At 39.0% G+C, this 25,945-nt stretch overlaps 1 protein-coding gene and 1 non-coding gene across 4 annotated transcripts in view; both read left to right on the plus strand.

Annotated features, from left to right (window-relative positions):
* Positions 1-25,945, plus strand: part of LOC106640434 (synaptic vesicle glycoprotein 2B) — a 31,315-nt gene that overhangs the window by 2,200 nt on the left and 3,170 nt on the right. The window contains exons 1-5 of one of the 3 annotated variants that reach the window (XM_089589299.1): positions 6,234-6,320; positions 22,888-23,143; positions 24,649-24,708; positions 24,781-24,873; positions 25,610-25,934. In XM_089589299.1, the coding sequence (XP_089445425.1) occupies positions 23,107-23,143; positions 24,649-24,708; positions 24,781-24,873; positions 25,610-25,934 (515 nt within the window). In that variant the 5' untranslated portion in view covers positions 6,234-6,320; positions 22,888-23,106. Of the gene's footprint in view, positions 1-6,233; positions 6,321-14,712; positions 15,343-22,887; positions 23,144-24,648; positions 24,709-24,780; positions 24,874-25,609; positions 25,935-25,945 lie in introns of those variants that run through there. The other 2 variants (XM_014354480.2, XM_089589334.1) reach the window with 2 other exon arrangements.
* On the plus strand, positions 21,181-21,253 carry TRNAR-UCG (transfer RNA arginine (anticodon UCG)). Its single transcript has one exon. It is a non-coding gene; the product is annotated as a tRNA-Arg (tRNA).

A 25,945-nucleotide genomic window follows, 5' to 3' on the forward strand; every position in this document is an offset into this window, starting at 1 on the left:
GTGTTTAACTGTGATGATAACTTGGGGGGGGGGGTTCGATTTATTTGCTGAACTTGTACATCGGTGTATACGTATACTTCTCGAAACGTTTTGTTCGTGGTCGAGTTGTAATCTATATTTTTCGTCGGCCCGAGTAAACAGAAACTTCATTATCAACTCTATTTATATTACATCTCAAACTCGCGATAAAGGTCTTCTCGACAGTGGATTAATTTTTCTTTTTTCTTATTTTTTTTTTTTTTTTTTTTTTTTTTAAATCGTCCGATGGATCAAGTGATAAGTGGCACCGGAGATAAGCTTTTCTTTCTTTCTTTCTTTTTTTTTTTTTTTTTTTTCAATTGCTATTTATAAGTTGACAATCATTTGGGCATTGTGTTGAGAACAAAGCTATCCTTATTTACCAAAGGTCATTGTAACATGGTTGACATAACGTTTAACAAAAAAAAAAAAAAAAAAACCAACATCATGTACCAGGACGTTTTTCTCAACGTAAATAAACGTAAATTGCAACTGTAAAAGTGGATTTAGCGTCGATGAATGAATTATTGATGAAACGCAAGAATAATTTGGCAAAATGATTAAGTTCCCAACAATGTCGTGCCGACCTCCTGGAAAATCAGCCAAATAGGCACTCGTGACACGTCGTACGTGCGTATTGTGCCAAAGTAGCGCGTAATATTTACCACCGCTGTGCTAACATCGCGCGCTCATTGATTTACAATCGTGCATATACGTGTGTGTATACATATATGTGTATATATATGTATATATTACATGGTTCGTTTCAGGGTTGCGAGTGAAACTTTTAACGCTCGAGTTTCAATAAACGCGCTCAAATAATACTATCTGGTTTAAGCCTCGGTAATTTCCTACGCGTAATTCATTCATTTGATAAATAATGTACGGTATACGTGTGGGTGCGATACCGCTGAAAACATTGAAATGGAAATAACACCTCGAGTACACGCAATGACATACGGTCCGATCACGATAGAATTAGAAAGGTTCAAGCCAGACGTCTTGATTTGCCACAATGTCCCTGTATGTCGTAGTTGTCATGTCGAAATAGTCCATTTTCTTTTGTTATCCAAAATGTGCGTGTAATACTTTACCAAAATCAACGTTACGCGCAAATACGGGACACTTTGGGTCTGCCATCTATTAACCGTCATTTTTCCGGTCGCTTCCATTTTTCCATATTGCCATCACCTTCGATGTACTGGAAACAATAACATCCACAAGATAAGTCGACCCATCGGCGAGCAAGACCGCATTTTCTCTGCACGACTAAACACAAATTCTCACTTCCATATAAGTCTCCCAGCGGCGTCGGATAAGCTAAAGAAAATAATACCCAATCAAGATCAGATTCTCCCAACTATCATTGACAAGTATATATATATATATATTTCTTGGTAATAAGCTCTCGTTGCCGATTTGAGCTGCAATCATTCGCGTGACTCGCCATCGTTCTTTATACCTGAATTTTTTGTTCTCCCTCTCTCGCGTACACCTGCGGAGACAATATTGTATAAGCGTCGATGGTTTTTCCCAAGCGCGTGTATCGCAGCCGTCCGATGGATTGACGTCCCAAATGTTATCGCGGGATACACAAAGGGGGGAAAAAAGCGCGATTTGGAAAGAAAAAAAAAAAAATAACAATGGAATCACAATGAGTCGTACATGTTAAACTATACTTAATCGCGCGCTCTCCCCCCCCCCTCCGTCAGTGCGTGCGTGCAATGTGTCTATCCTTATTTCTGTGTACTCCTTCATAAATCATTGCGAAATACGCGCTTTTTTTCGCACTTGCGTCTGCATACGACGCGTCACGCGCGAATCTGCACTCCGCGGGTGGAATTCTTCGGACTAACATTTTTACAACTATATTTTTATAGTGAGCGAGATTACAGTGAGCTCCAAGGGGTGTATTTGGCAAAGGCACACAAAATCGGTACGCGTGTGTGTATTATCGCTCGATTCCGGTGTCACGAATTCGATCCACAAAGGAATCTTACATTTTCACAAGGTCTATTTTTGATGCGCGTTGCGCTTATACATGTGTCAAACGTATTACAGCTTAGCGTGCAATCGATCGAGCTGATATTTGCTTTGGACGAATTTCGCCCTTACGTGGTTTGTGTATCTTCGATAATTTTAATATTAAAAGGGGGAAAAATTGTCAGAGCTTTTCATTGGCTGAGTTTTAAGGGGAAAGCAACCAAATTGATGTTTGTTTCTACCATAAAGGGTGAAAGATCAGTGGACAAAAATAAACTTTTCGCGAAAAAAAAAAAAAAAAAAAAATCGATGCACGTGTAGACGAAAATCATTGGTATATCACCGAGGAATTCCCATGCGACCATTGCGAACGGGAGGGAGCAAAAGCAATCGTATCCAATAACAGCTCCTTGGACAGAGCGTATAGGTATATATGTATACTGTGCTCTCGGGTGTTGGATTCGCCCGATCATCTTATCATCGCCACTTCCTGTCGGGCTTTCATTCGACAATATTGTTTTGGCCGGTCGCGCGCGTTTCCGGTCTCCCACTCTCTCTGCGCTATAAGGTTCCGGGGTACCTTGATGTCAACATCAATTTTCGAGCTGCTCGTGCTGAGAACTCTGAAAGGTCGTCCGTAACTGACCTTATAGTTAGTTCCCTGGGCCAGAACTGAGTCTTATAGACGCAGCTTTGCGGTGGAAGCGGCGAGATTGTGGAATACTCTACCAGTTAAGCTTCGGAAAAAGGCTGCCTCACCCAATTTCAAGATCGACCTCTTGCAATATTTGGAGTCAATAGATTTACGGCTCAATTGAGGGATGTGATACTACTATTAAGTATTTTGTTTATCAACTGCACAAATCAACAATTGAATTTTATTATTACTTCTCTTATTTTTATTCAAATTTTATGTTAAATTTATGTATACTTTTTTTTTCTTCTCTTATCTTAATTACTAATATGCACTAGATTAGACACACAGCTTGAATCTCAAACAATGTAAGCGGGCCTGCGTGCCTACTATTTCCGCCGAATGTAAGGCAATGTATTGGGCTTTGGCTATTAAGGACCCCCTGAGTCCTTAGCTTCAATAAACTATTCAATTCAATTCCCTTGTATGGCCACCTGTGTGCTACCGATGGACAGCCTATCCCATGCGGCTGTATATGCTTTGCTCTTGAACCAAGTTTTTGGTTACTTGTGCGTCCAAAAGTAGAATTTAGTCAGTTAAAATTAAAAAAATTAATACTTTGTTTCATTGGCATTGTTTTGATAGTTTTTAATGGTGACATGAAATATCTTGTAAAATGCGGAGTGTCGTCACTATGTTTTTTGTCACAAATACTTATAAATGCTCTGTAATTGTATACCGTTGACATACGGCCATAGGATCATGGCATAAATAAACAGTTTCTAATCTAATCGAATTCCTCTTTGGGACACCTCTTTACACCGGATGCAACTTGTCCAAACACTCGTGTCATAAATTTAATGTAGCATGAAAAAAAAAAAAAAAATGGTAATTGATCCCTTTTAAGCTTTTGTGGGTATATTTCTACTAGGTGTCGAGCTGAAAATGCATTTTTTTTTTAAATTCGTGTTGCACTTTCATCGATTTCTTTGATTTTTTTTTTTTTAACAAGACTAATTACGACGTGTCGAAAATCACGTTGTACTGTAATTCTTTGAGAAAAATATTTATCTTATTGTTTGGAAAAAAATATCAATAATATAAAAAAATTATTGCTTTTAGTCATTATAATTATACATGTCTTGGTCAAACTTCAAATTGTAAAAGTTGCAGTTGCTGTGAAAAACACATATTAAAAAACTAAGTTGTCATAGGATTATTTTTACGACTCCAAAGATATCTGGACGAAAAAAAGGTACAAGTATAAGTACAAAAATAAATATTCTTAGTAAACAATTTGTTGAAATTGAAATAGATTTTTCGAAAATTAATCCAAGACAATATAATTACGAAATCCCCAAATTTCGTACACCATATGTCAAAATTTAGATAAAACAATATCAAACCACCTCAAACCGTATGTTTTCCGCGTTAATAAATAATAAATAAAAAAATATTGTTATTCCATCTTTGATCATTCAATTTTCAAGATGCAGTTTTTTTTTGTTAAAAATAATTTTTTCATACCTCTTCACTAATTGTTCCTCACACAAGTTTTAGTTTACTGAGCGCTCGAGTGTGACAAAGTGAGGCTGTCATGTAACCTATTAAAAAAATCATTTTATTGTAATAGAATTATTGCATTTGCTATTGTTAAAGAAAAAATAGGCAAGATAAAACTTTTTTTGTCGGCATTAAATGTTGTGACATCTGTCAGATTGTGCGAGTGATCCAACTTACCGACCATCGTCTTCGATGTATAAAAGTTGTAAATTGTTATTTTACAAATTATACTACAAACACAATATATTTTGGCAATGCTTTCTTACTAAAATGTCGGTAAATAATTTTTTTTCTCAGTTCCACATATTATTTAGAGATTTTTAAAACCGAAGTAAATTGAAACTTTTCCGAGGCCTTCCAATCTTAAGTAAATAAGATTGCATGTAAGCGCAGCCTAAATCCAAAAGTATTCGACAGAGCTTGACAATGAATGTTTCAAAATCAGTACAAATAAGAATTTTCATTTTGTGTGATATTCGCTCAATTACTTCCTCAATTACTCATGTCAAATCATTATTCAACTAGCTCTATCATGACAATCTGTCGAATTTTTCGACAACTTGCGTTCCTTTTATAAACACTAGTTTGAGTCATAAAACTAGAAAAAAAAAAAATTTTTTTTAACCAAGCCGACGTATCAAAACCATAAGTTATAAAAATTAAGATTCGCGCCAATAAATAGCGTAGCTGCCAATGCCAACGAATCAGGCCACACGCGCCACTTTCCCCCATACAAATATGTATAAACTCCTTACCTCGATACTGGGTATATATACGTGTATATATACACTGGCCGTTACTAATAAGCATGTACAGCCTCTCAAGGTCGTCTGCGGTGGGTTCGTTGAACGAGTTGCTATACATGTATATTGCGCTTTCGTCTTCGTTGTATTTCCGAGCGCTAGAAATTACGCGCCGTTGCGCAATGACTACATGTTTACTATAAGCCTCGCGTGTGCGATAAAAAAAAAAAAAAAAAAAAAGAAAAAAGAAAAATAGCACGCAAAGTCGCCCATCGGAGATTCGTCGCTCACGATAATGTGCATATATTACCCACACGGAGTTAAATATGTGTGCTTTACTCATTCAGTTGGATCGATTGACTCTTGTTCCCTTAATTCCTCGCATCACCGCGACTCGCTCATCCGTATTGGTTTATCGCGACGAAATCTAGGGGGGAAAAACGATGATAAAAATTTTCTCGTCGATAAAACAATTTTGAATAATCTGTACACGATAAATTGGAAATTTTAGGACGTGCGCCCAAAAAAATCGGCAGTGGTTCTTCTATACTTATGATTTGCTCGGTTACAGTCGCCTAATGCGCTGTGATGATAATAATAATAATAATAATGAAAATCAGTCTCGAGTGCGATTTCTGGATTGCTATTTTTCTTCTTCTTATTTTTAGCTCTCGATAAGACCTGCAATTCGATAAAACTCGGCTGGCGAGCGGCTGCGATCGGGTATCAAGTGGCTCTTGTAATCAGTACTTGAGTCCCTGTCAAATTTTACCTGATCGATCGATTAGCTTGTTAATTTTGTATTTGTCACTAAAAAAAAAAACCAAACATACATACACACATCCATGTACATTTCTTACCCACTACTTGAAAATCGGCAAAAGGCATGCAGATGCGGATTGGACCCAACACGCGTACACAGCCGTGTATACGTAACAGGTGTCCGATGCCTGCGTAAGTATTGGATTCGGAGGCACGTGTGATCGAAAAGAAGAAGCAGGTGTAGGAAGAAACAAAGCACGATAAGCCGAGAGCATGATCGGTAGCCGGAGAGAAGGAAGACCTCAAGAACACGTCTTCCAGCGCAATACATTGCAACAACATATCGTTTCTTCTTCCATACTCACACCCCCACCGTATTAAATAGGTACATACTGGTACAACGTCGTATACGCGAGTGGTTCAGACAAAAGAGGGTGGGGGGGGAGGAGACGTGACGACAAAAGAGAGCCAAACGGGAGGAAGAGAGAAAGAGCGCTATCGAGCCCGGGCTTACGCTGCACGCGGTGTATAATATAAGCTTTCGATCTGACTCCGTCGCACTCTAGGTTGTTCCCGATCCGGGCAACTTTCCCGCGCGACTTGGCAAGCCGCACACCGTAAGTCAAAATCTTTCTTTCGCTCTCATCTCGTTTTTTTTTTTTTCCATTTCTCGATTAAGCTCTCGACTGATCACCTATTTGCGCGCCGGTTTGACCTCCAAGTGCGCGAATACAAAGTGGCCAGTGTCCCTATATTGTCTTTTTTTTTTTTTTTTTTTTTTTTTTTCCTTCGCTTTACACTTTTCGTGCGTCAAACCATCAGCCATTGCTGCTGATAAAAGCTGTTTCTGTGCTGTGTGTACATCAGCTTTTGCTCGCTGAACCATACATCAGTACATAGGTGGGTGCGTTGCCGTGATTGTGAACTGCTCCGATGCGTTTCGAGAGATAAGACGATCGACGTGCATTTGAAAATTTGCCGAGAAATTGCATTGTTTTCTGGTGCGATCGCCTCGAAATCGGTGGGTGATCTGTGTTGGGTACGGTCTTCCTGAGGAATTTTAGTGGCGCGTTTACGCGAATTTAAAAAAAGGGTTGTACAGCAACACTCGTTTCGTCGAGTCGCGCAAGTGTGACTAAGCGCGTTTGGGGGGAATTTTTGGCTGCTATATAAGTCCGGAAAAAGCATGTACACACGTTCGAATGGACGCGAGTGAAAAAAGAAATCAAGTCAACGTTCGTTGTATACTTTTCAATTGAATATTTTTCATTGTGAGCACAGGGAGCATCGGTATGAATATATCGTTGAAAAGATTCTTGATCGGGAATTTACTTTTGTTTTCAGTTCCTTTCTTTCCTACACGACCAAAGGCCAATCAGAGCCAATGAAGTTCAATGTATACGTCATTCTGATATTCCTAATCGTTCGCTCGTTGATGCGTCATATCTTCTCGCTTTCGAGGTTGATGCTTTCGTTCGTTCGTTCGTTCGTTTGAGTTTTTAAGAACGCGATGAAAAAACACCAATCCTCGTACTGTCTTCGTTACTTGTGCGAAACAATAGATTCGCGTTTTTAACGTTTACAAATTTTCGTCACATCTTGCGATTCGTTTGTTCATATATATACAGCTCCCTTGGTCCAAATGAAATTGAAACATATTACACCACTTTACTATTTCTTTTAACGCATTAAGATAACAGATAGTAGTGACGTGACAAAGAAATTGGTACTCATACGTACACTGATAGATGTAATTTACCTGTACAAATATACAATACAATACAATAATGAAGATTAACTTCGACAAACAAACAAAATTTATCAGTGACTCACTCGTGATAGTCAATTTACCGTGTTTGTTAACTAAACACATATTTGATGTTTTGACGTTTAGAAATAAATTCATCCAAAAATTGTACAATTTATATTGAGGCCTTGACAAGATTTTAGATGTTATTTGTTATTACTACACTGAATGTGTAGAGGCCAACTTTTTATGTTATTTTCAGAAAAATTAATTAGCTTGTTATTGTTGTAAGGGTTTTTCAGTACGTTGGTGACAATATTTTATGATCTATAAATAGGTATTATATTTCATGCAGCAATAAAAAAATAATTAAAAAAAGAAAAAAAAAAAAAGAAAGAAAAGTTTTTAAAACCACTCAATTTTTATTAAACAATGAACTGGGCGTAGTTGAGAGAAAATTTTAAAGTATATTTTTACACCCTGTATCATGAATAATGGCTTACTTAATATTTTCTTGAAATGCCCTAAGAAATGTGATATGATTGTTTTAATGCGACAACGTAACTACGTGGAGCAGGAATTTAAGCCATTTCACAGTTTACATAGCAGATTATGACAAAGACTTATTGGAGTAGGTTATTTTTTTTTTTTTAATTTCTAAATTTTTGAAATAACTAATATGAATTAAAAAAGACAATTTCTCATCTCAACGTTGCAATGGCTTGTAGTCGCAACAGTTCCCTCGGAAATCCAATACCTACAGTTATTATTACTCATTAAAAAACCCCAAGTGCATGATTTATATGGTTATACCTTCTGTAAAAAAAATTTTTTTTTTCTTTGGCTAAATACAAGTTGGAGGTGTTGGTGAGCTGGTGTTTTGATCGTACGAATCCCATCAGCGAAGAAGAGCCGACAAAAACAAAATTTTTGAAGAACAAGTAGCGTAGGAAGGAGCATAGCGTCCGTGAGCCTGAAAATACTTATATCAGTTTGCGCAAGGTCGTTGCCACCAGAAGCCGTTGGTACTAAAAAGTCGTCGAAACATCACGTAATCCGTCTGCCATCTCTCGATTTAGAAACCCTTTTTTTAAGATGCTCGCACGCGCGTGGTTTTAAAAAAAAGCTTCAATGGTCCTGTCTACGCGTGCCCATTGGTATTTTAGCCAACGAAAAAAAAAAAAAAAAATAGTCCGCGTCGAACCTGCTGGAACTGGTTTTCGCGAGCCACATCGGACGAAGCGACTATACGGTTTGCGAAACAATCGGTTCGAATCCTCTTCCACGGTGTTTTCTCATTTCGATTTGGTACAATGGAATCGCTCCTCTCCACGGTTTTTTTTTTTCTTCTTTTTGTTCTTTTCTCTGTTTCCTCCTCTCTTTTTTTCCGGCCTTTGATTGAACTCGAACACGCAAATTGACGTGAGCGCAATAGACACGCTGTTTACAAGCTACGGTGCAGGGTTCGGTGAAATTTATGTAACGCGCCAGTCTATTGTACACCATGTAACGTATATTTATATACATGTATATACTTCTGACTTGTCGGTCTGGCCGAGCTTGACCTGGATTTTCATTGAATTTCTTCTGAATTTGTTTTTTATTGGTTCTAATTTTCGATTACAGTTCAAATTGGCGAGAAAAACATCCACATGTCTCATTTGGTTCGTGTTTCCTTTGATTATCGTGGCTAAACCAGCCATTTACAATTTTTCCCACACACCTTTTTTTTCAAATCACCTAATTTTTTTTTTTTTAATTGTAATTTTTTGTTTTCTCTACCGTACTCGCAATTAATTTTATCAATCAGCCTATATAATTTAATACCGCGTAAATTACATAGTCTACACGATTTTTTTTTTTTTTTTTTTTTTCGTCAGATTGTATATCATATTTTTTCCGTTCCCCATTCACATTATAAAAGTATTCTAAAACAATGATAGGTACATGGACTCATCGTGAAAAATATCAGCCACGTTTGCTCTAATCTCGTGCTTTGACGCCCATAAAAAAAAAAAAAAACGTTTTTTTAAAAATAACTAGTACTTGTTTGAACCGATTTTTTTTTTCACAGCCCACAACTATAAACAGCAACTGTTTTCGTAGTATCGGTCAAGAAAAAAAAAAAAAATAAAATAAAAAAATAAAAAACTTGTGCCAAATCTTTGTTTTTCCCAAAGAGCGAAGCTATATTTGTACACGTGAGCTTGAAAAATATTAGTACAAAAAACCCATGACGAAAATCAAGGAACCGCTCGATATTTTCTCGCACTCTTTCGACAAAATCGCGCATCTCGCTTCGAAGAAACCAACAAGCCGTAGGTGGTGCTAACAATTACTTACCCTATGGACCCGAGAAAAGAAGGAAGAACGAGGCGCGTGCGAAAACATCGTTAAGAGAGAGCCCCCAGAATACACGTGCGCCGCTCCGAAGGTCGAAGGCCTGTCAACGTCAATGGGACTCCTTTCATGGGAACTAAATTGGGCCGCCATCACTACACGGATCGGCAAAAGAGGGGCGAGGGGTCGAAATTTCGTCAAAATCACGTGTTGTACATATTTATGGACCCCTCATGTATTATGCTGTGTTCCACAATGATACAGCGGTTTGTAGCTTGACGTTTCGTTTCTTCCAGAAATTCTGTTGAAAATCATGACTCACTCATTTTATTGCTACAAGTAAAAAAAAAGCATCGAAAATTGTTATTTTTAACAGTTAAAATTATGATTTGAGTAGTAAACATTGGGGTAAGAACAGTAAGAATCACTATGCTGGAACACTGAATCTCAAAAAGATCGGTTGATACATTTCACTGATTCAGCATGGTCATTTTTACTGTTCTTACCATAAAATTTTTACTACTCAAACCGTAACTTTTACTGTTAAAAATAATAATTTTTGATGCTTTTTGAATCCGATTTTTTTTCTGACTATGGTTAAACACGTAAGTTAAGAGTTTCAGCGAGCAATATTAATCGTACATAGTGGAACAGGTCGATGCAAAAATCGATGTTGATGAGTAATCATTTCGTTTACAAATTTTTTTTCCCCCTTAGTTTTCACGTGTTTAAACGAGACTGTTGACACCTTGGCAAGTTTTGTACGAGAATACGCGTGTTAAAAGCATTTAAACTTGAAATTCATTTTTGAGGTTTACTGTACCACGATAACCCCTTATTTTATAAACATGTATATATTTGTAAAAGGAAGCCGTCGACGAACTCCGCGCTTATCTGCGGTCCATTTAAATGCCTCTCTATATACTCTCAAATGAGCGTCGGGCTTTAGATTCGTCTGTTTTTTTTTTCCTCCTCTCAGGGGACCAATAGTCTCTCTCTCTCACGTGACTCGCGTCAACATTGACTTTTTTTTCTTCTTCTTCTTCCGTTGCGCAACAGATTATGGGTTTTCGTGTGTGCACGAGGTATCGTGACGTACACAATGTACACTGTTTTTAAAATTCCTCCATCAAGTTGGACAAACGAGAAATGGAGAAGGAAAAAAACAAAATAAAAGCCGAAAGAGGGACGACGACGACGCCTCTTCGCGCAAATCAGTACACACCGCGGATTTTCCATCGAATGTTAACACACTACAGTCATCGTCAAAACGGAGCAAGATCATTCGGTGCAAGCACGCGTCAAAGTTGTACTGTATTTCATCATCATAGGTTATACCTATAGGTGGTAATAATACGTAATTAAAGCTTCGTCCCTATCGTTTTACGAGTTGCGCAATAAAAGCCCATTCGCTCCTGTTGGCAATGTGCGACTGACGCATGTATATACCTACACACGAATCTTGAAAATAATAACGATCCCTTACTCGTAACAACCACGCCTTTGCATCCGATGAGTTTCCTCATGAAAAACAACAATTTACTGGCTAATTTTACATCGTTTCGGAGCAACGCTCGCATCATTGGTCATGACTCCGACGACCTTTGTCACGCATTACTATAACGCTCCTCTCTTGCCCTGATACGTAAGGCATGTATACAAGTACCCGCGATGCCGCGAAACGGACTGTACGCGCTTGTAGGACCGTGTGATTGGTTGGTCCCTGCACCGAAATTTCGGTATGATACACATTATAATTCCCACGGCACGAGAGTGCGACGAAGCCGGCGCGATTACATATACACCGTATAGCTATTTTGTGATGGAGTTTTGCCTTCCGAGCAAGATGATGCAATAGATGTGTACAATTAAAAGGCATTTGCTCAATAGATCATCGACGCGCGATACGAATCAACAGCCGTTGTGTGACTGAAATTGTTTGTCTACTCCATGCAACCCTGTAATTTCCGTGTGGTTGGACGTGTAGGTATACGGTTATTGGGAGCTATTGTAGGCAAACACCATTTACGAGGGAGAGAGCTCGTGTGTACACGAAAAACGTACTTATTCCGATAGGTTTTGCCCCGGAAAATATAATGAGATTCTTTTTTAAACGCGCCCTTGGGACGCGTCCTACTGTAATTCGAGGTGCTGTAAAAGACTAACACAAAAAGAGCTCCGTTTTAAATACAACAGCGTTGGATGACCTTAAATTAAATCCAACGTCATGTTTCTGTTTGTACTGTTGAACCGTATAGGTGATTAGTGCGCGTATAAACAGTAGTTCTCCAAACTTGTAAGTATATAATTATAATGTACGCAATTTTCTTGGCGAATCAAATGTGGGTGTATCGAATCCCACTCGCGTCTGCGTGCGTATACCAACGAAATTCGTGACCACGCGCTAATGGAATATTTTTTTGCCGAATGATGAGCGAGAGTCACGCGTCGGAGTCGATTAACATTAATTTCTTCGACCAAGTATGGGACGCGTACGCGCGGCTCTTTTGTTCATAACGATCTCGATCCGATGTTTGCTTTTTCGATTCGCACGATCGCTCGCGCGCGTCTATAATGTATACACACGTATACGTACGTACTCGTTTGTTTTTGTTTTGTATTACAAAAGTATCGGCGCTCGTTTAACTATATCTTCATCACAAAGTGACGGCAAAAATTATTTTAATTTTTGTCACTTTAAGCGGTGATATGACAAAATGACGGGGCAACGACTCTTGCGATAACTACACCGTATATTTTCAAACCGGCGAAACAATAAAAGATCTGGCTTTTAACGGGCGGGTGCGCCTATCGAGTCATTTGCGTTAATGAGTATTCAAGGAAATCGAGAGATGAGCGGTAAAAAACGCGCGCGACCCCAACTGTCGGAAAAGTCTTACCGATTAAACTTGTCGCGTCAAATTCTCTACTCGCAAATCGGTTCACCTTCGCGAAAGCAGTGCATTCGTTCGCGCGAATAATCTACGTTAGCAAAAAAAAAAAACTAAAAAAAAAGGTCTAATGATTAACACAATTGTGGGGAATAAATAAATAAATGAACACGTGATTAGTGCTCAAGTCGGGCATGAAAAACCAGAGCCAGGAAAAACTCGATTAATTTATGCGGCGAGCAAAAAGTGGGCAATATACTTACATATATTATTATGGCGTAAGCAGGCGATGATCGGGGAGTTATAAAAAAAAATCGCCACGGAGGTCTCGCTTGGCTAGACACACGCGCGAGCGCATTTTACATTCTCTTGTGGCGTGTTTCCTTCTCCTCCCCGCTCCACCCCTTTTTTTTTTTTTTTTTCTTCTGATATACTTATCGCGCCAGGATTGAGTTTTTTTGACGGCACAGGTATTGTGAATACGTGCGGTCTATCACGTGCGTGTTCTCGGAGGAATAAATCAAAAGTAATTTATCGTGCGAAGATGCACATGTATTTGCTCGCTCGTCAAAGTAAAAAAAAAAATTGATTTTTTTTTTTTTCAAAGTTTTTATTTTATCATCGGTAGTGTTGCCGACGAGATCGATTTTTTTTTTTTTTCAGTTACCATGACCCTGATTACATAACTAACGCCCTGTTTTGAACAGAATTTTAATAACCACCCAAAAATTTTTCTCGTGAATCTCATAGTTATTCGGATTTTCTGTCGTTAGGGCAAAAATCAGTGTAATATTTCATTTGTGATTCCCGAAAAATACATTCAAACATTGATTTGTCACTTTCAACTCGAAAAATATCTTGAAAAATTAGTCAGTTTTTTTTTATGACTACAATATTAGACCTTGGTGATCCTAAATAGTTTTGGATCTTATACACTTGAAAACAAAACTTTTGGATAAACACGTTGGCACATGTAATGTAGTTATCGTTAAAACGGAAAAAAATTACAAAACACTTCGGTAATTTGTTTTTTGTCGCTTACAGTACAATATTGACATTCTACGACGAGTTGTAGATCTCAAAAAAATTAAATCTTTTTACGATTTTGTGTTAGCGAAAAGTGATAATTTTTTTACGCCTTAAAACGCGTAAGTAATGGATTCTCCCACAGTATTATATTAAAATTAGATAACGTAAATGTTCAGGAACAGTCGAGATGAATTTTTGTACTCTTATGCACTGTAAGAAAACCAGTTTGCAAGCCCTGCAAGCAAATGCTAAGATCGCGTTTTTTTTTGTTTTTTTTTTTTTTCTAATGAAAATCAAAAGTACTCGTGTATTTAAAAATTGTTGTTTTTTTCGAAAGTTTTGAACTTAATAACACATCAGCTGAAAAAAAAACCTCAGCATCATAAGCGGCACGGAAGACGGGCTCATTAAAATTAAAAAAAAAAAAAAATGTATTACGCAGTTCGAGAGTACACGAAAAAGTCCATAAAAGAACCTGAAACGTGTACCCTCGTAATTGAGTGCCTTATCTATGCCAACATATGTAATATTATCATAAAGCCATTGCGACGAAAACACGTATAATTGACGTACATTATAATTGAAAACGAGAGAATAAAAAAAAAAAAAAAAAAAAAAAAAAAAGAATTAAATTCTTTGCACAGGTGTCTCATGTATTATATGTGTATCGCCATATCTCCCTGAGCTTCCCTTTGGAGAAAAGAAAAATGATCGGCAAATAGTCGAAATTGCGCGTCACGAAATTCCAGACCGCTTTACATAACCATATTAAATGAACGTGTATAACATATATATGTATGTATCGATACGCCGTGGCGTTATTTCGCTTCTCTGCATTTCTATGTATACACGCACACACACACACATATAAATATATATACAATATATTCTATGCATGTAAGGCGTAGTACTTGTACATATATATACGCACATACACGTGGTGACCGGCTGACTATGAGGGACACACGGCCGTCGTAGGCTGCGTCGCCATTAGTGGGGAAGTAAATTGAAGTGGTGGCAGGTGGCTCTTGGCCGGCTCGTCGAACCGATTCGCTCACACTTCATCTCCGAGCGCCGGCTCCCGCGGTCGCACTGCTCCTACGCCCATAATTACCCGCGTCTTGTTCACCGATATTTGCCGATTTTTCGGATTCGTTTAGCGGGCAAGCATATATAGCCGCATAGCACTCGATGTGTAAGGCAGGAGCTCGCCAAGTGCAGTACAGCGTGCGAGGGAAAAGCGAATAAAAAAAACTGTTCGGAAAAGCGAGCCCCGAGTCTTGGAGGGTCGAACCGCGGTCGGACGCCAAAGTGCCGGGACGCGTGAATCGGAAAATTCGCCGATTGATCGGCAACGCGAGCGGTCGTAGCGGGCGAATCGTCGTGCGCGGGGCAAAAGTGGACCTGCATGCGTTCAAAACTACCCCTACGATTACGGACTACCTCGTCGTACGGCCGCATCGGCAACGAGCACGCAACGCGAAAATCGAAGGGCAAAGGGCACCTTTTGTTCCTGCAGTGCTCCTACTCGAGTGTCCGCCGGTCCAGCGACGCGAGAACGCCGCGAGCTCTTGTCTGACCTCCGATCACGCTTCGGCTTTCATTTGGATTTGACGTTTCTCCTCCTCTGACGTGAGTAAACTTCAAAGTTTCTAAACAAGTGCTTTTCCAACCGTGTGATAAAGATACGAGCAAACCTACGTAGGCCTCTTGTTTTTTTTTCGTTTTGTCTCGCACATCGTATACGGCAACAGGTATATTAATAATAGTTGTACGACGGCGTTCGGGCGAACACGAAAAATCGGCTAAAAATAAAAACTCTCGGACGATTTTTTTTCCTCGTACCGAAATAGATCGACTTTGCCTTGCGATCGAACAAAAAACAAACAAAAAAAAAAAAAAAAAAAAAAAAAAAAAAAGTAAAAGCTCGCGTTAACGCGAATGACGAAATTTCGCTCGTATAGAGACAAGGAGGCTCGTGTAAATTCTTTTCTCGGACTCGTTTCCGCTATCTCGGTTTGTCAGGCAGCATCGCGTCTAATTATTTCGGCCTTGAAAAATTCACCGCGACTAGAACGCACGCGCGCACCGTACACACACACGCGCGCGTGCATGCGTGCGCCCTACCCTATATACATACACTCCTCGCTCGAGGGTCGGCCATCATATTTCATGTTTCATTTGCGTCGTATCTTCAAACACGGGCCAAGTTAGGCCTACCGCCGAAATTCAAGGGCAAGAGGTTAAAAATGCTTTTGTGAATTTTCTTTTCCCCCGACCGAAGGGGAAATTTTTCCGTCGTTCGAGGCGAGGCGTTTCACTCTCGGGGATACATTGTATGGTGTACCGTTTGTTTGTGCGCAGTTGCGACGATGATCGCCGATGACTATGTGTACAGGTCTGGACGTCATTGATTCGGCCGAATCGGCGCAATGATGTCCGTGCGTTTTTTTTTTTTTTTTTTTTTTTTTTTTTTTTTTTGTACGCTATTAATTTCATTAATTCCTTGCGATGATGAAAAATTACATCGAACAACCCCCATATACAGTAAACACCTGTTGACTTGAGTGGAGATTTTTTTCTTTTTAATTTTAATTTTTAAATCTTACACATTTTTGTATCTTTTCACTGCGTGTTTGTAAACAAAAGCTTACAAGCAAATTATCCAATCATGCAGTATATTGTGTACAGTGATTATTTAAACAAAAGAAAATTCATGACGTTATATTATTCTCTTCTTCGATATGACGTACATATTTATTAACATTGTGACATGTCAATGTTTGCTAGTCAAAGTTTTTTTCGTTGTTTTTAATGTACTATTATTATATACATATGAATATTAACGTGGTTGCTATAGTAAGAAAGTAAATTATTTAAAAAAACGTTTATGTATGTAAGATACGATTGTTAAAAATGTCCATCACTGGTCGCGAAATTATTGTTTGAAAACTATATACGATTCCAGTAATCTGCGCCACAAACTCACTTGAATGGACACCGAACAAGTGAATCGATACTATATCAGATCTGGCTTATCCATGTAATCGTTGAATTAAAAATAAAAAACTGTCAAAAAACTTTTTTTTTTTTTATGAAATCCAATTCGTAAATTATAAATTTTATATCCATAGAAATTACAGGAGAAAAAAAAAAGATCACAATCTGACATTCGAGTACTTGCTCATGCGTAAGTACATAACATATATAGAGTACACATATAGGCACTCTGCAGCTTTTCTCATGCGCGTCCACTTCAATTTCTCTTTATCTCTCCCTCTCCCCTGCTATCTCGCCCGTATAAGTATACAAACGGCGGATCGAGCAACGGAGCCAAGGATACGCGCGGAGGTGTGTTTACCCACACGTGTGTACTTCTAACTTCCGGCACTAAACTGTACACACGACCTCCCCGTATCCGTTCTCTCATCTCTCTATCTCTCGATTCACATCGTAAATATGTAACACACGTGAGCAAAACGCAAACGCACTTTGTTTTTGGTTTAATTGTATATTTTTTTTTTTTTCACAATAGAATGAAATATCTGTCGCATATTTGATTAAACCAGGGGGGGAATAAGTGAAACCACCCGAAAAGGGGATGTCCCTTTCAATTTGTTTCGAATGAATTATAAAACCATATCGAGCCACCAATAAGTTTGCCATGCGTCCATGCTTGTAACCAAGTGTACACGGGCAACATTATATATACGGGCGCAAGTGTATCATCTCGCTTAATGCACGCACTTGATGAATTGACGGTGATTTCGATGCCTTCGCGCATACATATATACATACACGTACAGGGCGCAGAGATCTTAATGATGATCGTTGCTGCCGTGTAATCCTAAAATTACAAATGATACCTGTGTTGTGTGTGTTGTTTTTTTTTTTTTTTTTTTTTTTTTTTTTTTTACTGGTATCGACAAATCTTATTGAACTAACGTACGATGCTTTGAGCCCTGTATACGCGTATACCTTTATTAGCGCAATCGCGATTCGATATTTAATTTATCCCGATCGCGGAGGTAAAAAAAAAAAGCTCCTCTCGTAAGTATACCGCGGCTATTGTATAATGTATACACCAACTTGGTAGTTTATGCGGAGCAATGTCGAAGTGTACGTATAATCGTGAAAAAAAAAAACAACAGGTTTAAATTTCACGTGCGCATTGAGCATAATCTAAGTACGGTTGATGCAACACATCGCTCCGATGACACGATAATGCGTATTATACAAACACATTTTTTTTTTAGATAAGCTGGATGGCTGATGTGTGATTAGGTAAACGAAAAAAAAAAAAAAAAAAAAAGGAGGAAAACAGATATTCTTGAGCACAGCGCATGCTGCAGGGATATAAAATATATATACATCGCGAGTCTGCACCGAGGTGTAACTGAGACGAGCTCTCTCGCGCGCGTGGTGGTTCTGGTGACGCCCTATATACTGTCCTCGTTGTTTTGGATACGTCCAGCCCGTAACTTACGGTGATTTCGTCGCCCTCGAGACTGGGATTATTGACCGTAGGCAAAAAAGGGAGGGGGGTGGAGGAAAAATGGTGCTTTCATACAACGATAAGGACAACAACACTTCGTGATACCTCGCCAGAGTCGTTGCGTATCTTTTTGCCTTTTACATATACCTACAACTGATGTGTACACTTGAAAATATAATTTTAAGTTAAGCGGACCTTTGAACAAAAAAAACAATTACTCAATACAATAGTTTTTTTTTTTTTTTTTTTTTTTTTTGGTATCAGCTCGTGTCAGGTATACCTACTTAGTGGACAAGTATGAATGTGCTAACTTTATAAAGTCCAATGCGAGGAATGCGTGCATACTCATGTATGTACAATTTACGGGCTATACCTATAATACGTGTACATCTATACTCGCATGCACACATTTCATTGAAATGGCCTATAACAGCCTGGGTATATATATATATATATATACATATACACGTATCTATCTGTATGCAACGCGAACAGATCGTTGAACTCGATTCCAGCGCAATAGCCAATTGTCAGCGGAACTTTTAGACTTTAATTAACCGCGTGCCAACTCCTCGCAATGCGAGAATCCAAGTCACGGCATTTTGCCGATCTATCCGTTGGTATACGTTATATATAAACATGTGTGTGTGTGTGTCGAGCTGCGGCTGTTGTTGCAATTATTTAACCGACGTTCTACCTACATCTGTTTTTTTTTCTTCTGGTTTTACAGTCGTACAGTCGTTCAACATTATCTCGAACCAGTCGTCGAAAACAATTTTTTTTCTTTGAGTTATTTTACTTATATTTTTTTCGTTTGTAAGAATTTAACAAGTTTTTTAAACTCTAGTAGGAAAAAACTCTGGAAAAAAAACTTCCAATACCTGTACTGGTTTTTTTTTACGATTCTCCGTAATTTCTGCTCTTTTTGAGAGAATTAATACGACTTTAATTGCTCGCAATCTTGAAATTAATATTTCATAAACAGCGAGCTTGGGAACAAAAAAATGAAAATTAACGTTGACCTTGTTACAATTATTGCAACTCGGATGCTTACAATTTTTTTCTTCCCAGATGGACGTGTACCGATAAAAAAAAAAAAAAATTATGAAAAACTGCAATTCCTCATCGTAACGCGTTACAAACGTCTTATTTGGAATTAATATGTATCGAAAAGGTGCGGATGCAACGAAAAAGTTATTTGTTTACGTTAAAAGAGGCGAAGCTCCGTTATTTATAGCGCACTCATGTACAGGAGGTCCGTATGGCTTTTGCTTTGTTTTTTTTTTTTTTTTCTTTTCCGAAAAGAGACGCATCGGAGGATGTGCCCAAATATATGACCCACACCCATAAATCATATCCCACAGAGCTATTGTGCCGTTTTTGGCCCAATAAACTTTAATCTTTTGCAACTTTGTCGATTTTAAAGCGACTCTTCCGCTCGACGATTCATTTTAACGAGGCAAGTGCACCCGAACTTCAAGAGATTTTACGATAAATAAACACAACGGCAGCTGTTTCGAATACAATTGTTATGCAGGTTGAGGTGGACTTTTTTTTATGGCTGCAGTTGAGTTAAATCGGGAAGTTGAATTTTTGCAGGACGATAAAACGATCTTGTTTTTTTTCTCCCACGTGTTTCGCAAAATCATTAAATTTGACTCGTCGTATTCTCACTGTTTGTCGCGCAGAGATAAAATTTGCGAATGTGACAGTAGTCAGATGATTGTAAATAAATGGTCACTGTTTCGATCGGTAAATATCGACTTTCCTCATTTACATCATTTTTGCAATAAAAATCTCGTTAACTAACAACAGTTGTCACACATTTCATTCAATAAGATATCAAGAGCGCAAAATTTGCAAGTAAGTATAGACTTTTCGCTAAGGTATATCATTTGCACACCCATAACAACGACACATGTATTATATCGTTTGAACTTGCGTTACGTTATACGCGTCCACCTGATAAATGCATTTAAAAATAATCGTTCTCATTAAGTTCGATAATGCAATTGACAAAGCAAAACCACGAGCGTCGAATTGCAAGTGTTACTTGATCGTATGAAAAATTTCGTAAATATACACAACGCATGATATAACTTTGGAAAAAAAAGGGGATTATTTTAATGGACGCGAAGCAGAGCCGCGCAATTCCGAGTTGGGAAAAAAAGTGAGTGAATCTCTGAAACTTTTTAAAGTCAATACATTCATTTGACGTTTTCTCGATGACGATCCGCAATACAACGTGAGTGTGTGATGGTCAAGTAAAATTTTGGCAGTTTTACTCTATTTTAAATTTTAAAACACTACATTTTAAAAAAACTCTGCAGAAAAATACATGTTCGGAAAATGATTCGCATACAGGTGTAAGATGTTGTTTTGACAAAATGAAGCGTTGAATCGAACCAAGTCACGCAATTTTCTTACCTCCTTTCCATCACCAAGGCATTGCCTGTCGCAAAATGAAGCTAAAGGTATAACAATAATTCGGACGCCTCGCGTGTAGCGTATACTTACATATAGGGTATAACGTATACTTGCGAACGCGTATAATATTACGTTATACGTAGACAAGCGTGTGCATCACGTGTGTTGCCGGCGTGGCAAGTGTGAAAATTGGCGCGCAGTTGGATTATATTATATCGATCGAAATTATCGTGGTCACTCGATCGGACTTTATTTCTTACGCGTACTCCCTCCGAGTTGAGTTATTATTTTACTTGCCAATGCACAAAATGATGAAGCCTATTATTTTTGATTCGTCTCTTCCTCTCGTCACTTTTTCCCTCATACGCAACGTAAGGCAAAAAAAAAAAAAAATGTACATGTACCCCATATAGCGTGGACGCGTTGCGAGCGCGGGTGTGACTGTGTACGAGGGTACTGCGTACGCATACGTGTGTACGGTGGTGGATCGATAAGGGGTTGCGCGGCTTTGGCCTCAACTCTCGCTGTGGGTGAAACACCCTCATGGCGACCGTGTGGCCTAATGGATAAGGCGTCGGACTTCGGATCCGAAGATTGCAGGTTCGAGTCCTGTCACGGTCGATAAAATAAATTTTTAATTTTTTTTTTTTAGTTTTCTTCATTTGATAACATTGTCGTTCAACGGCATCGAGCTTGCGATTCGGAAGCTTTTGATTTTTGCGCGAAAAACGGGGAAATCCTTGGAGGAATCCATTAGTTTCGGCTCTTATCCATAGATCGGTATGTCTGTTTGCACCGATACTTACGCGTTCGACGTAAGCAACATCGAGTAAAATTAATAACCAACCGAAACAAATACAAAAAGGCTGTCTGACGTAACCGTTATTACAAATAAAAAAAAAAATTAAAGCCACTAATCTGGCAAAAAATGACGATTGAGACTTAAATACCGCAGTAAAGACCGATCGGATGATTTTCAAGTGGCTTCCAATCGATACGCAGGTATATAGGTATACAGGAGTTGGTTTTCCGCTATTCGTTTCTTTCTTTCCCATTCTTTACGGGTCTATTGTTCCCTCCGTTGTTTATCATCTCGTGCAAGAGCACACTTGCCGCGCTATACGTATACATATATATTTACATATATGCACAACGCATAACGTGCACACACGAGTGAGGCGCGTATGAGCTCCTGATGCTATTGTGAGAAACCCAAACAATCAGGTGGAGAACATCTGAAGTATCCATCGCTAAGGTGTACATATACATGGTGGTTACAATCGGAGCTTTGGGTTTTTTTGCTCCTCCTTGTACCTATATATGTACATACACATTATATAGGCACCTGTGCCAATTAACTTTTGTTTTATAAATCCTTGGGAAACAGAAAATCCGAGCCGCGCTTTATTACGACGGTGATTGTGCAACGCGTCGAGCTCTCGATGTATTTTTGACGATGCGCCCACGGATTTATTGATCTTTGCCCGATAATCTTGGATGATTTTTCGCGCCTCGATTGCTAGTGCACCACCATTGCAACGGTATACACATATACACCTGTACTCATACATTCGTTGTTGAGTCAAGTTCGAGAAGCGCAATTGATCGTCCCCCTCCTCCGACTTACCGATTCTTTACGTGGAGTAAAATAAAAAAAATCACTACATGATTTATTTCACCGAGCATCGTACGAATCACGAGCGTGAGATGATCCATCGTATAGATAATAGAATTTTAATACACGGATCGTTATAATTAAATAATTTTCCGCAATCGTACCTCCAAAGTATAAATATAAGGAAGTTAAAGCTACACAATACATATATAGACTCGCTGTTACCGATCGTAGTTTTAACTATGGATATTAGTTTGTCCGCAGTATTAGTTATACAGTGATTTATAGGTATATGTATACGTATAGATAATGGAAAATAGTATTTGCAAAGTGCATCGGTCGAGCAGACGTGTTATTGCCTAAATCCTTAGTATAGAGGCTACGACGACGTTACGTCAATTAAAACGGGAATGAAAAAAACAGGGAGCCTTGAGGCTTTTGTTATCCGCTAACGATCTCATTGTCGGGAAAACAGAAGCCAAGTGCTTGCGTGAGCTCGCGAACGATATATATTTTTGCGCAAAATTAAACACAAGGTAGAGGGACCTTTGATCGGTTTTTAAAGAAAATCGGTTGAATTGTGCAATGGTGGTGATGAAAAGAAAAGGTGCAAGTAATCACAATTTGACAATGATTGCAGCCTTCGAGCGAGCGCAAAACCTAGCCCCGCCGTCGAGCAGCCGAAGGAGGAGAGCAGCGCAGAATCAGCAGGAAGCCCAGTCGAGATCGCGAAGAAACAGCCCGCCTGCCATCCCCAGGACAACAGCCGTCACTCAGCGCGAGTCCACGTTTAGAGCCTCTCCAGCGGTCGAGCTTTTTTTGCCCACACAGGTCCAACCAACCGCGCCGACATCGTAGGATGGTAGAAGGTGAACCCGATTCAAAGCACAATCATAGTGAGTATACCATGGTCTCGCTTCATGATTACTCGTATATTGCAACGAGAATGTGGGGGATTTTTATTTGTACATAATATTATAGGGTACAAGCTTTTTGGGGGGGATTTTTTCGACGGAATTTCCGCAACCGAACCAAAGGCAAATTCGTTCTTTGAAGTTTCGGATAAATACAAGGGTATTTTTTTTTTTTCATTCTTTCAAAGAGCCATCACGCAATATGTATATAATATGCAGCAAGTCTATCAAAAATTGATTGCCGCTACGGTATGGACGTATGGGTATTGCGTGTGATTAAGATGAATGGCTTTCCTTGGAAACGGCAATAATTCAATCACATGAGTGCTCTCGTGATGAAACGATTGTTACTCGCGTCTCCTAAATAACTGGTGGTTAATGTTTTTTTTTTTTTTTTTGTATCACTTCATAGAATATTCGGCTGTTCGGGGGAAATGGGGAATCGATGGATTTTAAAGCTTTTCGAAACGTACCTCTGCAGCAGGTTTACGGTGAAAATAAATACGTCATCTTCGAGTATTTTTCTTACGGTCTTCGATGGGCCGACTTTTCGGAACCAAACGGTAGCGAGACAGACTTTGAGACGTTCAATCCGAACAGTCACAGTTTTTATTTCGGGAGTTTAGGGGGTTTTTTTTCTTCTCATTTTTAAACAAGCTTTTTCGCACATCGTTTCTTGGCATTAGTTATACCGCTGATTCTCTTATCGCGCGATGATAAAAAAAAAAAAAAGGAAAAAAGTTGCGCGCGCACGGCTGCCTCGTTTAACTCGACAATGATTCTATTTTCGTCGAGTACACATATGCATTTATCAACTCGTAAAAGGGTATGCGATGCGTACGTCTTTATGCTGAAATTAAACTCGGAATAATGATCCAAAGTGACCTTTTTTTTTTTCGCGGAAATCCATGACGCTTTTTTTTCAATCGAACACTTCTTTGATATATTTTATACTTTTAACGCAAACTCCGTCAAATTTTTTCAAGTTCAGAATAATCGATTTTCGCTGCTTACGACACACGTGGTGATTCACCGACGCTCGTCGATTTAACGACCTTAAAATATAGAATGTTTTTTTGCTTTGTTTCGACAGCACGTCAATGACAAATATTACAACTTTTCGAAAAGTTAAAAAAAAAAAAAAAAAATCTTGGGTATACAGGACGTAAATATACGTTTGCCTCGAGAAAAACCGTCGCGAAGCTACCGCATTTTAAAAAAAAGTCAAAGATCGAGCTTAATAATCGCTCGCTCGGGCTGTGACAACTGGGTCGCGAGGTAATTATATAAAAGACTCGAGAACCTATGCGTATACGTACTGTACGTCGAATAACAAGTGCTCGCAATTTCTTTTAGTTATTTTCTCTAAGTTTATCGTTGATCGAGAGATTTTAGTCAAAAACATGTACTTGGATAGAAAAGGTCTTTGCACAGATAGGCATATATGCACCCATGACGTTTAACCACCGTTGCGTTTGTGTTTTCAGAGGGTGATGTAAAAGACGATCGCCTGAACGGCTGCGGTTCAAAGGACCTAGAGCTCGCGCGTAAGTTTTCTCATTTTTTCTACCACAGTCCGATTGGATATAAACAATTCGGCTCTGTTTTGTTCCCCGCAGGCATCGGGTCAAAGGCCAAAACCTTAGATCCGGAGAAAGCGCCAGATACCAAGGCTATCAAAGCTGACTTTGAGCAGGCGATCGAACTAACCGGTGAGTCAATATTTTCCTCGTAACAAAGTCCACCAAATCATCGAAATCTCTAAAAAATAAATAAGAGGTGTCCCTTCTATCCAAACACTGTCTATCATCACCTCATATCGGACAAACAGAGCGATGCTACAGAGACAGCGTCAGCCAAGCTTATGCGATCATCATAGTAACGTAAAAAAACCGATGATATAGGTATATAAAACGAGCTATCGCGGGCTCATTGAGCTTTCGTCTAATCAGGTTTGAATTTTAGGGCGGGACATTTTTAAATATTCGAACGGCACGTGTTTTTCTCACGTAAAGTGTTTTTTTTTTTTTTTTTTTTTTATTGCTCTTCCACTTTTTCGTCACAAAGTTTTCAGTGCATCGAAGAAGCACTAAAAGGTACCTTTATCGCGCCAAAGATTTATGATATGTACATAGCGTTCGAGAACGTTTTCGTAAAACAATTGATCGTGACGTTTTGCGTATACGTCTATCCAATAATATATGTACACTTGGACTCTTCAATCGAACGCAGAAAGTTGTTGTTTTATAAAAAATAAAAAATAAAAAATGTTTTTAAGAATTAGAATACCTACATATTTTTCTTTCACACTCTGTACGCGCGTCGCAAGTGCTCTCAACAGCATACCGCTTGTGCAACGAAACGCGGGCGAACACCTTCAATCGAAGCATAAAAAACGCTTTCATACCGTAAGGGACAAAAATGTATAAGATCTGCTTGAAATTGCAGAATATGGCAAGTTTCACTACTTCCTGCTGGCGGTGTGCGGCTTCGTCAGCACGAGCGAGGAGATGGACGTGATTTCCATGTCATTTATCCTGCCGAGTGCACAATGTGACCTGAAACTCGACACCCAGGCGAAGGGCTGGCTCAACTCGATAATATTCATCGGGATGATGGCCGGGGCCTACGCCTGGGGCTCGGTGGCCGACGCCCTCGGGCGCCGCAAGGTCCTCATCGTCATCTCGTTCATGAACGCCCTCTGCATCGTCGCCTCCAGCTTCAGCCAGTCCTACGAGCTGTTCATGTTCTTCCGTTTCCTCAACGGTGCCGCGTAAGTATATA

The sequence above is a fragment of the Copidosoma floridanum genome, unplaced genomic scaffold (assembly GCF_036245765.1).
Source record: "Copidosoma floridanum isolate Cflo_tuat_1 unplaced genomic scaffold, Cflo_Japanese_pri ptg000001l, whole genome shotgun sequence".
In the NCBI taxonomy this organism is placed as follows: domain Eukaryota; kingdom Metazoa; phylum Arthropoda; class Insecta; order Hymenoptera; family Encyrtidae; genus Copidosoma; species Copidosoma floridanum.